The following is a 14,656-nucleotide window of genomic DNA, read 5'->3' on the forward strand; positions in this document are numbered from 1 at the left end:
ATTTTAATAAATTAAACATGATAAAATAAAATTATTTTATATAAGCTAAGTCTAATATTACATTTATCACCTAATAATTGATGTGTCTTTTTCTTGGCATACGATTGAATTCTAATATTTGTAAAAGTGTTAATAATAAACTTAATAACCTGCGTTTCATGCAGTTCTCCGTCTGTATTTCTGATAGGATGAGATGGCTGAAAAATGTTCGTTAGATTATTTAGAAAATGTTGCAATACTAATATGATTAATTATTATCTGTTTAAAGCTGTCTTCAAGCATATACTGCATCTTTACTGCAGTATATTTTACAATTTCAAAGACAGTTTCGCTTGGAAAATATAATTTTCCTTCATTGATAAAATTTACGAAATTGGCGTAACTATTTAGTTATACACAGTACCACTTTTCTAAGTAACATTTCCTTACATTTTTTGCAAGTATCTTTCGTAAATAATTTCCTCACAATGTACCCAGCTATATAATATAAAACATTTTCTTGGAAGCATGTAGGAAGCAGAAGGTACTATCCACAAAAGGGATTAATTTGCTTAATTCTTCATCGGTATGAACGTTCTCGCTATCTGTTGTATTATTTGAACTTACTCGATTTTCAAAAAGTGGTGTTGACTGAAAATCGATGTTCATGCAATTTGAATTAACACCTGGCTGAACACTTTGTTAAATAATAACTTCCTCAATGTCCATTTAAATTGAAGAGCATTGGGACAATTATTAAAGTCTCCACGTGATCGGATACATGAAAAATATAATTCGAGATGATATATATTCCTAACAAATCCTGTAGCAAAGGTCTTTCTTCTATGACGTACAATTTCAGTACCATCTGCTTCTAAATTTAAAATATAATTTTCAGTAACATCAAAGATCTTTGACCAATAATGTTTATTTCTTAAATACATAGGTGACTTATATCCCTTTGCAAATATTGATCTAGAATTCATAAGGTCGAAGATTCTATCAAAAATTCTTATAAATTCAACTGTTCGCTACCAATAAAATCTGAATGACCACTTTTACATATAAATTCAATAGCATTAGGCACACTTGAACTAATTGTTTGTGTGGCTTAACGAACGTTCATTTTGTATTGTTTGAAATTAACATGAGAACCAGATAATCTATGTGCCAATTTCAGATGTTGTTCATCGTGCAGGTGGTGTAATTTTTTCAAATATGAAAATGAAATTTGACCTGTTGACGATGATAGAGAAATTTCCGCAAAAGTATTTCTTAATAATTTAAATACATGGCATGGGTCTAAAATACAAAATATTATGTTTTTATTAAATGGATTGGTAAAAAATGGCGTAATATTATCTGCAGATAAATTGCAGAATAGCAATGTTAATGTTTTAATATTGGTAGCACAACCATCACACGTAATTGATTTAACATTAATATTACCTATTTCAAATAATTTTGGATGACTAATAATATTAAATTTTGTTGTAAAGAAACAGATATTTTGTTAACAAAAAATTATGCAATGGGACATTTAAATTTCATACTAAATGAAACAATTTGAAAAATTAGAGCCTAAGTCGCCAATTCTTCATCAGTAGTATTAGCAATACCACCATAATGCACATATCCATAATGTCTATCATTTTTCTTATCACAAACAATAGAGCTTCGTACTGTCATTGAATCAAAAATTAATGCAACATCTTTTAAATAATCGTTATCTAATATTTGTATTTTTAAATATTCAAATACTTCTGTTATAAAACCAACTTCACAATTAACAGAAGAGAGCCAGGTTCTTAATGTTGCACCATAAGGTAAATTTAATTTATTACGTACAAATGTATAAGCTCTAGTCGAATCAAATTTAAGATCAGCGCAAATTTCTTCATTTCATCTTTATACCGTTTTTGGGTTTTGCTGTTTTTTGAAATAGCGCAGTGAATAGTGATAGATCAACAGTAGTGTAAATAAATAGAATAATTCATAACCTAACTTTAATAATAATTTAACAGTGTTTTTAAGTTCTCCAATAAATAATTAGTGTAAATAAGTAGTTTTTGTCGTTATCAGGCTTAGAAGTAATTTTTTTTGTTAACACAACAGTCTAGATAATCATTTTCTTTGAAACGTTCACTGCATATTTTAATAGAGGAAGTTGGTATGAAGTTTTTTCGTCGAACTGCTTGTATACATAACTGTAACTTCTGAAGATTCTTCAGTGGAAATCTAAAATAAATATAAGAACTAATATACTAATAATTAATATGGCAATTATCCTTATTTTTCATTAAAATTTTTGCGTACACATGTACCTACCCATAATGCAGTTTAAATTTTATTTTTAATCTCTAATTAATACTTACTTATGGAATTGTATGTTTCCATTGGGTCTCCAATCATTTGTACACCCGTAAGCGCAACAATATTTAACCATTTTAACTAAATTTCTTGAAGACTTATATAAGCTGCTAATTGAAGCGAGAGATGTACTTTTGAAGAAATACATTAAACATAGAAAAAAATGAAGGTTATCGATCGATCGATATTCAAAATAAAATCATCAATATTTGTGGGGATGTTCTTAAGGCAGATATGATAGAAAAAGTAAAAGTAGAGGCATAAACTGTATTAGCAGATAAAACGACTGGCATTTCTTAAACAAAACGTTTATCGATTGGACTGCGATATTTCCATCAAGATAAATCATTCGAAGGAAGATATTTTTTTGCTATAATGAAGGCCTTACAAACTTTATCGCGTGAGGGAAGCACTGTTACTCCAAAAAATACCTTTAGCTCCATGCCACTGCTTCCACCGTTCCATTTATTCTGTGTTTCAAGTTGATAGTCAAAAACTCCGCATTAATGGAACCCGTATCCAGTTGATAGCTTCAGATACGATCAAAGCCACGCAACACTTTAAAACCATTTTACAATTACTTAAAATATATCATGATGATTCTGAAGAAGTTACAAAAAAGTAGGACAACTGCGTCAAGGATGACGGTGGCACAAGCTTCTGTGGTCGCAGACACTAGCGCAAACAGCTTGGTCCATCGACTGGCGGTATCCTCCACGATTAAGATATATTTTAGGGGCTTATGATCAGTCACCACAACGACTGACGATTCATCTATGTATCGGCGGAACTTGGACATGGCCCACACAATGGCCAAATCTTCGCCGTTTCATGGTCGTGTAGTTTCTCTCAGCGGAAGTAAGCGGCCGACTGACGTACTGCACGGGACGTTCTTCGTGTCCGTCCCCCTGCAGTAGGGCTGCTCCGAGTGCATATCGGCTGGCGTCCGTGCGTAGGAACGGCTGTGAAATGTCAGCCTGCCACAGGATCGGTGAGGTCGTCCTTAAGCGTGTCGAAAGCGTTTCGTTAGTCAGCTCTCCATTCCCATACAACGTCTCGTTTAGTTAGTCGGCTCAGGGGTCAGGGTCACTCTGCGAATCCCTTTACGAATCTCCGATACCAAGAACATATTTATAAGAATCCCTGTAATTCTTTCAGGTTTCTTGGGGCAGGCAGGGATCGGTTAGCCGAAACCTTGTTGAGATCGGTATCTAAGGGTGCCCTGGGGCGTGGATATGTGTCCCAGATACCGAAATTCTGGGCAGCAGAAACGACACTTAGGCTGGCTCATCCGAAGCATAAGGATGAAGATCTTCTCCAATTCCTCTAAGTGTCGGTGGAAATTTGGGGACAGCAAAATAAGCATAATATCCCTTGAGGAAGATTAGTATTTTTTTTTACTCCATTCTGTAATTTTCAAATTCGCATATTTGTGTTTCGGAAAGAAGTAGCAAACTTGCAGAAGGTGATAAGGCACTATCATTATCATCATAAGGGCATACAAAAGAAGAAAATTAAGTTAATGTTTGGTAATCCGAAAGTCCACCATTTACACGCAAGAGCCATTTCGAACCTGATAGCATTACACAGGGAAATACAACATTGCAACAACGCATTAGCTGTTTTTTAACAGAATCTGTGTTATACTTCTTTTGTATTTTTGCAGTTATGTATTGTTTGTTATTTATTTATTTGTTAGATTAGATTAAGTGTGATTAATGATGTTTATGTTTACAGTCAGCCTAGAGAGGTTGCTTGTTCTTTTAACGTTCTAGGTTTTTAATATATTTGTATACTGACAGTCGATGTTATTAGAAGTAGGTCATTATGACAGTGTAGTAGGTCAGTGCACAATTTTTATTGTAATTATTAATGCGTGAGTTTCTGGAGGAACATTTTCCTAGATGCTAGATTGAACGTATGCGTCCTGTGTCCAGCCCGAACGGGGCTCGCCGATGCTTACAATAAAGCTAGCAAGCGGCCGATATCTGGCTAACATTAAATGGCCGTGAAATAATTTCCATCCGCTGGTCAGTGATTGGTAATTAGTTGGTTAAAGATTAACTCTTTGTTATGAATACCTTCTCAGGTTACCGATAGACGGCCAGTTCTGACATCACTAGTTTCACCACAAGCCGAGATAAATAAAAGTACAATACAATTCGAAACATTTGATGAAGAAAAGGAAACATTCAAATCATACAAAGAAAGGTTAGAAAATTTTTTCGAGCTAAAAAATTTACATGGGGTATCAGCCGAAATGAATACTGTAAAGGCGAGAATTCTCATAAATGCACAAATGCATGTACGAAATACTATCAATTATTAACAAGTGTGACTTCACCTGAATTATCTGCTTCGAAATCAAATGAAGAATTAATTACACTTTTGGAAAAACAATTGTGTTCCCTTTCAAATGTTCATACAGAACGACATAAATCCTTATCATGTATACAAAAAAGTAATGAGTCAATAGCACAATATATAGCAGAATTAAAACACTTATCCACAACTGCAAATTGGACTTGTCAAGATCCGAATCGTAAAAAACTAATAAACTCTGTGCTACAAGCACAATTTATCAGAGGAATACAAGATGTAGAAATACGTGAACAAATGTTACAACAAGGAACTGATATTAATCTAGAAAAAGCAATTGAAGTAGCTTTAGCTATCGAAGCAGCTAAAACGCAAAATAAAATGTATACAACATCATGAAAAATTGATATGAATCAGGTAAATAAAATAAACAATTATGCGAGATCATCGTCAAGTGAGGGAGGAAACACCTCATATCATAAAAGGCAACAATATAGACAGAAAAATCAAGAAAAGAAGAATAATAGAAGCATTGATGACTGTAATTTGCAAAATATCTGTCTATGTTGTGGTAAAGACGATCACATTGCAAGGGACTGTAAATCTAAGAGAAATCTTACATGTAACAGCTGTGGAAAAAAGGACATATTGAGAAAGTTTGCATTTCAACTACATTAGAAACTAATAAAGCTGTCAAACGAATAGAAAAAGAAGAAGACGATAGTGATAATGAAGACGATAATGATGAAATATATGAAATAAATCAAGTAGTAGTGAATACAAAGCAACCAATTATAGTGAGAGTCAAGATAGCAAATGAAAACAAAAAATTTTCATTCAATATGGTGAGATACAGACTAAAGGAAATGTATATGTTGTACCACAGAAAGTATCACCTGTACTAGGAAGAGAATGGATCAAAAAGCTAAATATAGATTTGCAGAACACGTCAGAGGGTAATCAGCATACTGCAATGACGAGGATGGTATGTAGCATAAAGACAACAGTAACAGATATATTCAAAAGATTTTCAGATGTGTTTGAGCCGTCTGTAGGATTAATACCAGAAATAAAATGTAGACTTTTACTGAAAAATAATGCAAAACCAATATTTGTAAAGCCCAGGACGATACCGTACTCACTACAAGAAAAAACGAAGCAAGAAATTGAATCATTTGTAGCACAAGGTATCTTAGAAAAGACTGAAATGGCTGAGTGGGGGCACCTGTGGTACTTGTGCCTAAACCTGACAAATCAGTGAGAGTTTGTGCTGATTACAAAGTCACACTTAATGCCCAGTTACATGACAATAGATATCCTATTCCAAAAATAGAAGATATCTTCAATAAACTCAATAATGGGAAGTATTTCTGCGTTTTGGATTTATACAAATCTTATCTGCATTTAATGCTTGATGAGGAAAGTCAGAAGATAGCAACCATTTGAACACTATGGGGTACGTATCTGGAAAACGACTGTTTATGGGTATCAAAACAGCACCTAATTTATTGCATAAAGTTATTGATCAAATAGTAGGTGGAGTAGAAGGTACTGTTGCTTATTTTGATGAAATATTAATTCAAAGAAACACACTCGAGCAATGTGATGAACGTCTTATAAAGTGTCGTGAACATCTAAGAAAAAATAATTTACATGTCAACAAAACCAAATGCAAATTCTTTGTGACTTCCGTTAAGTATTTAGGACATCAAATCAGTGCAAAAGGCTTGAAAAAACACCAGATAAGATACAAACAGTATTACAAGCCTCGCGTCCAGCAAATGTTAGTGAAGTGCAGTCTTTTTTAGGATTGGCACTGTATTACGCCAGATTTATTCCAAACGCTTCGTCTATTTTGTACCCTCTAAACCGACTTTTACAAAAGAATATACCATTTAAGTGGACAAAAGCTTGTGAAAATTCTTTTAAGACAATACAAGCTGAAATTCAAGTGATAGAGTGCTAGTAACATATAATCCAGACCTCCCACTAGTATTAGCCACTGATGCCAGCCCACATGGACTTGCTGCTGTGTTGTTACATACACAAAATGGAGAAGAGAGGCCAATCAGTTTCGCATCTCGATTACTGACCAAAAGTGAATGCAATTACAGTCAATTAGATAGAGAAGCTACTGCTGTGTACTGGGCCTTCAAGAAATTTTATCACTATATATATGGTCGAAAGTTCACTCTTATAATCGATAATAAGCCACTAGAGCGAATATTTCACCCAGAAAAATCTATGCCAGTTATCTCTGCTCACCGATTATTGAGATATGCTCAATTTCTTAGTGGATTTGATTATGAAATCAAACATAAACTGTCAAAAGACCATGCTAATGTCGATTATTTTTCGAGACATCCAGTAAAACTTGATGTTAAGCTCATAGATTATTGTGAAGAGTCTTTTCAAGTAAATGAAATAACCGTAGCAACTATGACTGATACATCACCGATTACCGCGGAGCATATTCGAAGCGAAACAAATCGCGATCCTGAACTTAGTAAAATAAAGACACAGCTTCTTAACGGAGAAACTCGAAGTCCAGAATATACGCTTCATACAGGTATCGTCATGAGAAGGACGAGAGTATATGTACCAGCTTCTCTTCGACCATCTATCTTAAAAGAACTGAGATGGTTAAGATGAAAAGTATCGCACGTACTTTATGCTATTGGCCTGGAATTGATAATGAAATTGAGTGTTTAGTAAAAGCTTGTCACCGCTGCGCTGAAGTAAAAAAAGATCCTGCTAAAGCTCCGTTACATCAATGGCAAGCCCCAGAAAAACCATGGCAACGAATACATGCAGATTATGCTGGACCTTACAAGGATCATCAATTCTTAATCGTCATAGATGCTAAGACAAAATGGATAGATATCCATGTTTACAAAACCACCGACATCACGATCTACGATAACTGCCCTGGAGGAAATATTTGCAAGAAATGGACTACCGTGTCTGCTTGTCACTGACAATGCTACCTTATTCAAATCTCAAGAATTTCGTCAATTTTGTCAGCAGAACGGCATTGAACAACGGTTCAGTCCACCAAATTATCCAGCGACAAATGGTCTTGCCGAATGTGCGGTACAAACGTTCAAACAAAAACTCAAAGCAATGTCAGATGAATCGGGAAATCTCAGGAGCAAACTAAATGCTTTCTTTTTTAAATATAGAACAACTCCTCTTGGTGATGGAAAAACACCCGCTGAATTGCACTTAAATCGACAGCTACGTACACGTCTTCATTTGATTAAACCAGCAGACGCGTTGCCTCGTTTACCTGATACAGAACTTCCTTATCGATGTCTTAAGATAGGAGATCGAGTGCAAGCTCGTAATTATGCTGGATCTGCAGTATGGAAGTTTGGTACAATTGTAGAGCGTTCAGGAAAGCTACATTATCTGGTAGAGTTAGATTATGGATATGTTATTCAACGACATATTAATCAACTTCGAGAAACAGAGGTTGACATTACCCAACTACAAATTACACAAAAACGACAGAACCCGCAGAGAAGGAGGAGGCACGGCCATCTATATCAAAAATTCCATTGAACACAACCCGCTCCCTACCACCTCAAAGGAAGACATAATCGAAGCCACGGGCATCCGCCTTGTCAACAAAAACACGTGGAGCAGATGAAAGAATTATTCGAAGCACAAACATCAAAAATCATCATAGGCGACCTGAACAGCAAACATAAAGAATGGAACTCGAGAGTAGAAAATGCCGGGAGAAAACACCTACAGCAATACGCAGAAACTAATCAAATCCTAGTAATTGCACCAACCGAACGCACCCACTACCATGAACCAACAAAAACTTCGGACATCCTCGACATTACCATCAATACAACATCACCAAACAATTCCAAATTACCACAATGGATGACAACGCCGTAACCTCGGACCACAACCCAATCATCCTACATATAGGATCAGGAACAGAAAAAGACATCCTCCAGGTTAAAACCACAGACTGGAATAAACACAACATCAGCACTCAAGAAAAACTGAAAAAAATCCACGCAGATTACTCAAACACAGAAAATCTCGAAAGAACAACAACAGAATTTGAAAAACTGATTCAAGATTCGATACAACAATGCACGCATACCAGAGAGAAAGAAATCACAGGTTACAATAATTCGAAGTGGTCTGTATTCTGTCGAAACTGCCAGACGCGGATCGCGATTTCGATCTTTTAGGATCCCACCAGCGCGTCGCATTTGTAGTATTTTCTAAAACGCACTGTTAAGACAGCAGGTAAAAGTTGGTCTGTGTTCTATCGGAGCTGCCTCTGACGCGCTGATGAGATCTTAAAAGATCGAAATCGCGATCCGCGTCTGGCAGTTTCGACAGAATACGGACCACTTCGAATTATTTTATTCGATTAAGCTAACTAGCACGTTGAGGTTGGCTACGCCGGGATTCGTTTTCAGCAAGTAGATATCCACACAAGTGGACCTTGTTGGAGCATACGTAATCCTAAAATGTAGCATCGTGCTACACAAGGCGTTTACTTCGCCATTTGTAGTATTTTCAAAAACGCACTGTTAAGACAGCAGGTAAAAGCTGGTCTGTGTTCTGTCGGAGCTGCCTGCGACGCGCTGATTGAGATCCAAAAAGATCGAAATCGTGATCCGCGTCTGGCAGTTTCGACACAATACAGACCACTTCGAATTATTTTATTCGATTAAGCTAACGTGCCTATCACGTTGAGGTTGGCTACGCCGGGATTCGTTTTCAGCAAGTAGATATCCACACAAGTGGACCTTGTTGGAGCATACGTAATCCTAAAATGTAGCATCGTGCTACAGATGGCGTTTACTACGCCATTTGTCGTATTTTCTAAAATCACAGGTTCCTACATCCCCAATAACATATCGGATCTAATCAAAAAAAAGCAAAAGCCAGGAAGAAATACCTCCAGACATATAACCCACAAGATAAAAGTGCCCTTAATAAACTCACCAACGAAGTGAAAACACATTTACAGGAATTTCGGGCCTCCTCATGGAATCATAAACTCGAAGAAGCAGATCACTCCGAAATAACACTGTATACCTTAGCAAAAGCGTTAAAAAAGAAATCTAATTACATTGGCCCCATCAAAACAATGGACAACAACACTGCAATCACAAACGATGGAAAAGCAGAATTATATGCTAATCACATAGAAAACCAATTCAAACCAAACCCTATTGACAGCGTCCTTCACCACATTAACTATGAAACTAACATCAACAACAAAGTTAAACAAATATTACAAGAACAAACAATCGACCCTCACATCACAACAAGCACACAAGAAATAGAAGAGATCATCAAATCCAAATCCAACAGAATAGCCCCAGGACCTGACAACATCTCGATAAAAGAACCAAAAGAACTTCCACAAATCGGCATTAATACCATCACCCACATTTGCAATGCAATCTTCAAACTTCAATACTTTCCCAAAAATTGGAAAATCTCAGACGTGGTAATGATCCTAAAACCTCAAAAACCATCAAACCAACTTGAATGCTACAGACCAATTAGCCTTTTGAAAACCATAAGCAAGCTCATCGAAGCTATAATCCTGAAACACCTCCAGACAGAAATCACCGACAAAAACCTCATTCCCAACCGGATTTAGAAAAGGCTATGCTACCACATATCAACTCGCCAGAGTAACGACATGTATTGCGCAAGGGTTTAACAAAGGAAGAACCACCACGGCAGTTCTTCTGGATATAGAGAAAGCCTTCGATAAATAAAGTATGGATCAATGGACTCATATAAATTACAAACTCTAGAAATCTCCAGGAAATTAACACCCATACCTGACAGAAAGAAAATTCAGCATCAAAATTGAAAACTCAAGATTATCACCAAGAAAATCTGAATCAGGAGTACCACAAGGATCACTCCTAGGACCTGTATACACTGCAGACATGCCAACTAGACCACACATATTCATCGCCCAATACGCAGACGACACACTCATAGCAAGCAAAAACAAGAATTTACACCGTCAAAAGACTAAGCATTTATATTATCGAACTTGAAAAATGGCTAAGGGCCTGGCGAATAAAAACCAACCCTAACAAAACTGAAGCCATATGCTTTAACAGAAAAGGCAGAACGCCATCCACGAACGTAATATTCCAAGGAACTGAAATCTCACTCCCAAAAGTGGTGAAATATCTGGCAATTATTTTTTACTATAAAATTAACTTCAACAGCCACATCAAGTATACCAAAAGAAAAGGAACCACAGCCTACAAACTTCTATACCCTCTGTCATGTAAAAGTAGCAAGCTTTCAATCGACACAATGATAAGAATGTACAAAGTACATATCAGACCAATACTTACGTACAGCGCGATCATCTGGAAGCACGCAAAAGCCGTCAACAGCCTATCCTCCATGCAGAAAAGGATCATTCGAAACGCCATAGACACCCCCTGCTACATCAGAAACTCACAAATACAGAGAGAAATGAATATCCCACCATTACAGGAATTCATAGCAAAAATTACAAATTCCTTTAAAGACCACTTGGACCACCACGTAAACCCAGAAATCAGCAATCTCCTAAACATTACATCAACAGAGAGATATATTAAGCCATTGTATATAGATATAATAAGGTTAGTGGTAATAAAGTATTTTAAAAAACCAACCCACGACAAGTGTTACAATAAGTTATAAAATCTTCCGCTTTAAATTTTTAGCGATTAATACCGACTCTCAACCGGGAGCTTTCATCAAAGATATCAAAGCACCTGGTGGATATTATGCATATGAGAGATGCGTGATCAAACGAACAGATGTTAGAGAAGGAAAAACAAGAAAAGAATTTATCCAAATATGAATTGTCAAGAACGGAAGAATCATTTAAACAAAAAACACAGCGGAAACACCATAAAGAAAATATTACATGTCCTCTAGCAAACCTTGAATATTTTAATCCAGTGGACTCTGTCTTTATTGATTCAATACATCTACTATTTCTCAGTATGATGAAGTCGTTATTAGACAAGTGGGTAAAAATTCCAGGTACTACACGTTTGAGAAAACGCTAGATTAATTTACTTCAGTATAGAATGATATTGTAATGTTCGTGCGTTTAACAATTTACTTTTTAAGACTCACAACGACAAAAACCATTTATTTACACTAATTATTATTAAAGGACTTAAAAACACTATTAAATTGTTACTAACTTAAGTGATGAATTACTCTATTTACTTATAGTACTGTTACTATATCACTATTCACTGCACTGTCAATTTATTTCTAGATTCCCTTCTGCAACGGTCAATTTATTTCTACTATCGCGGCGATTGTCTCTTCACTTAAATACTCCTTTGTTCTCTTTCGGGGACTTTCTCGAGCCGTCCGGAAAAGTTTCGTTTTCTTTGAACTGCTTAATTGCTTTCCCGGAACCCAGACACGACACACACGTTTACAGATATTGCCCACATGAAGAAAGGCGCCCGCGGCTAGTCGGCGAATCGATAATCCGCTCACAGACACGTATGCCCGATCGCACACAAACACGCTCGTGCTCGCTACAGTATCATTGAAAAAGATATCACTTGTGACTTTTCACGAAAAAGTTTTATCATTAATTTTTTTTTTTGCAGTTTTATGTTTTTTAAAAGAACAAAGGTTTTTTACAGCAATGTCTGAATCTACGGCTAATTCTAAAATATTTTTTATTGCAATTTTGTAAGTTAAATTTAAATCCTTTGTTTAGCAAATTAATTTAAATTAAATTATGTAAATGTTTCATCGGGTAATTTATAAACCTATCTGCAAATTTATGAACTATTTCAGGTGGATGTTCTTTAGGTTTTGAGTTTTGTTTTTTCAAATTTAATAACACACTTAACTGTTTTTTATATATTCTTTTGGTGATTTGGGAAATTTTCTCTTTTACGTTATCATCGAGATTGTCGAATTGAATGTTGTGGAGTCTTTTAACTAGTTGAGTGTGGAACACCATTCTATAGACGTTAGATACTTCTCTGTTGTTGTACCAGAAATTTATTTCTTGACCTAACCAAACTTTCTTTGCTTTTTCCAATGCTAAATAATTCATGAAATAAAAGCACTTGGTTTTATTTCACTATTTTTTTATTTAATATTTAATCCTCTAACATGTTTCGGCTGTTATGCCATTACCAAAGAGTTATATTGTAAACTAACTTAAATGAGTAAATTTCTTCTTTTAAATGGAACGAACTACCTAGATATTATTGATATTATTATTCTGAATCTCTTCAGCCTGTAACAACTTTTAATAATGGGGATTCGTAAGTTCACAATGGATTAATTTCAGGTGGTGCGAGAGGTTGTTACGGATCGAATATCATTTTTTNGTTACATTTTGAGTGTGCCGGACCTCTATAATTACCTGTAAGGTGACAGTGATCTTTTACTTTAATATTATCATGAGTGAATGATTTATAGCAAATATGACACCTTTCCGCTTTAAAAAAGTTACACTCTTCTTCATAAGTCAGTTTTTTCATAGGAATTACATTAGAAAAGATATTTTTGAAAGTAAACGCCATTCGTTCAAGTTCTTTAACAAACCACAAGACACAATCCTTTCCAGTATATAGTTTAAACTCAGAAAATGAGTCATCATATGAACATTTTAGGTAATATGCAATACTGAAAGGCTCATGTTTTTGATACTTTTGCGTTTTGCTTGTAGAGTTTGCATCGGAAAATTTAAGAAGTAAACATTCTAGATCTGCATATATTACGAACGGCACGTATTCCCTATTTTTAAAATTTTTAAATTTTAAATATTTCTCACTATCATTTGGTAAAGTAATTTTAGTTTTGTTTAAATTTTGACAGTCAATCAAATGTCTTTGTAGATTTTCTTTTGTTGTGAATTTGTTTAAACAACGGTTACATATCTATTTTTTGTTTTTTCTGTTTTTCATTTGCCTATTTAATAACCATGAAAGGTTATTAATTAATGTAAAATGAAATATTCTATTTGACTTAATTACATTCTTATTTACTTCACAATCAGATTCTGAAAAAATGCTTTCATCATCACTAACAACCATATCATTGATATTTTTTTCTATACATAACAATAAATCAATAAATTAATACGAGGTGAAAAATCTGTCTTACTAAGAGAGAGTGGCGTGATAGTATTTTTATCAATTGTGAAGATATTAATCGATAAATTGTTCATTTTTTCAAATTTATTAACATTATTCAATGTAATGGGGAAACTAATTCCATCATATTTAAGAATGTTACTAAAGTGCGGATAAGATGTTGTTTTGTTTTGATTTGAAGGTGCAGGATGAAGTGCAGCTACAACTGACCATAAAAAACAAAATTCATCCTTATTTTGAATATTAATAACAGATTTTGAATTTTTCACAAAAGGAGGTAGTTCTACATATGTTGAAATACCTACATTAATTGGAGAGTAGTGATTTATATTTATCTTAAGTTGTATAATTTCATAAAGAGCCCAACCAGAATCGCGTTCTTGGAATTCCTCAAGTTTTTTTAAAATTTGGTTTTTAATATTTTCCCTGTACCATTTTTTTAAATTAGTATTTAAGTCAATAACGGTATTTTTGGTGGTGAAATGTTTAATGTCAGTTTCACCGTTTTGCGGTTTTATGAAATTGCCGTAAAAGATTACATTTATTTTTAATAAACATTTTTTGAGTTCTTTTCTAATTTTAATTGAAAAACATCTAAATGCCTTATCTAGAAAAACAATTGGATCCTTAATTTTATAGTTTACAATACTACCAGTTTTTATTCTATTATTAAAACAAGATTCTAAATCTACCCACTCTAAATTTCTATTGCTTAACCCCTTTGATTTGTTAAGTTTAGTATCAAGTTGGTTTTTAATTTTCTTTTTATAAAATTTTAACAATGATAAATTTGTTTCTAACTGCTGTTTATTTTGATTTTTGTGTTTCAAAGACTT

General features: G+C 34.6%; 1 protein-coding gene across 1 annotated transcript in view; it reads right to left on the bottom strand.

The window, feature by feature from the left end:
* Window positions 1-3,119: 3,119 nt before the first annotated feature.
* Window positions 3,120-14,656, bottom strand: part of LOC112906289 (nucleolin-like) — a 16,823-nt gene continuing 5,286 nt past the window's right edge. Inside the window, exon 3 of the mRNA XM_025980183.1 lies at window positions 3,120-3,326. Within this exon, the coding sequence (XP_025835968.1) occupies window positions 3,120-3,326 (207 nt within the window). The remainder of the gene's footprint in view (window positions 3,327-14,656) is intronic.

Source organism: Agrilus planipennis, unplaced genomic scaffold, assembly GCF_000699045.2.
Source record: "Agrilus planipennis isolate EAB-ADULT unplaced genomic scaffold, Apla_2.0 scaffold404, whole genome shotgun sequence".
Taxonomy (NCBI): Eukaryota; Metazoa; Arthropoda; class Insecta; order Coleoptera; family Buprestidae; genus Agrilus; species Agrilus planipennis.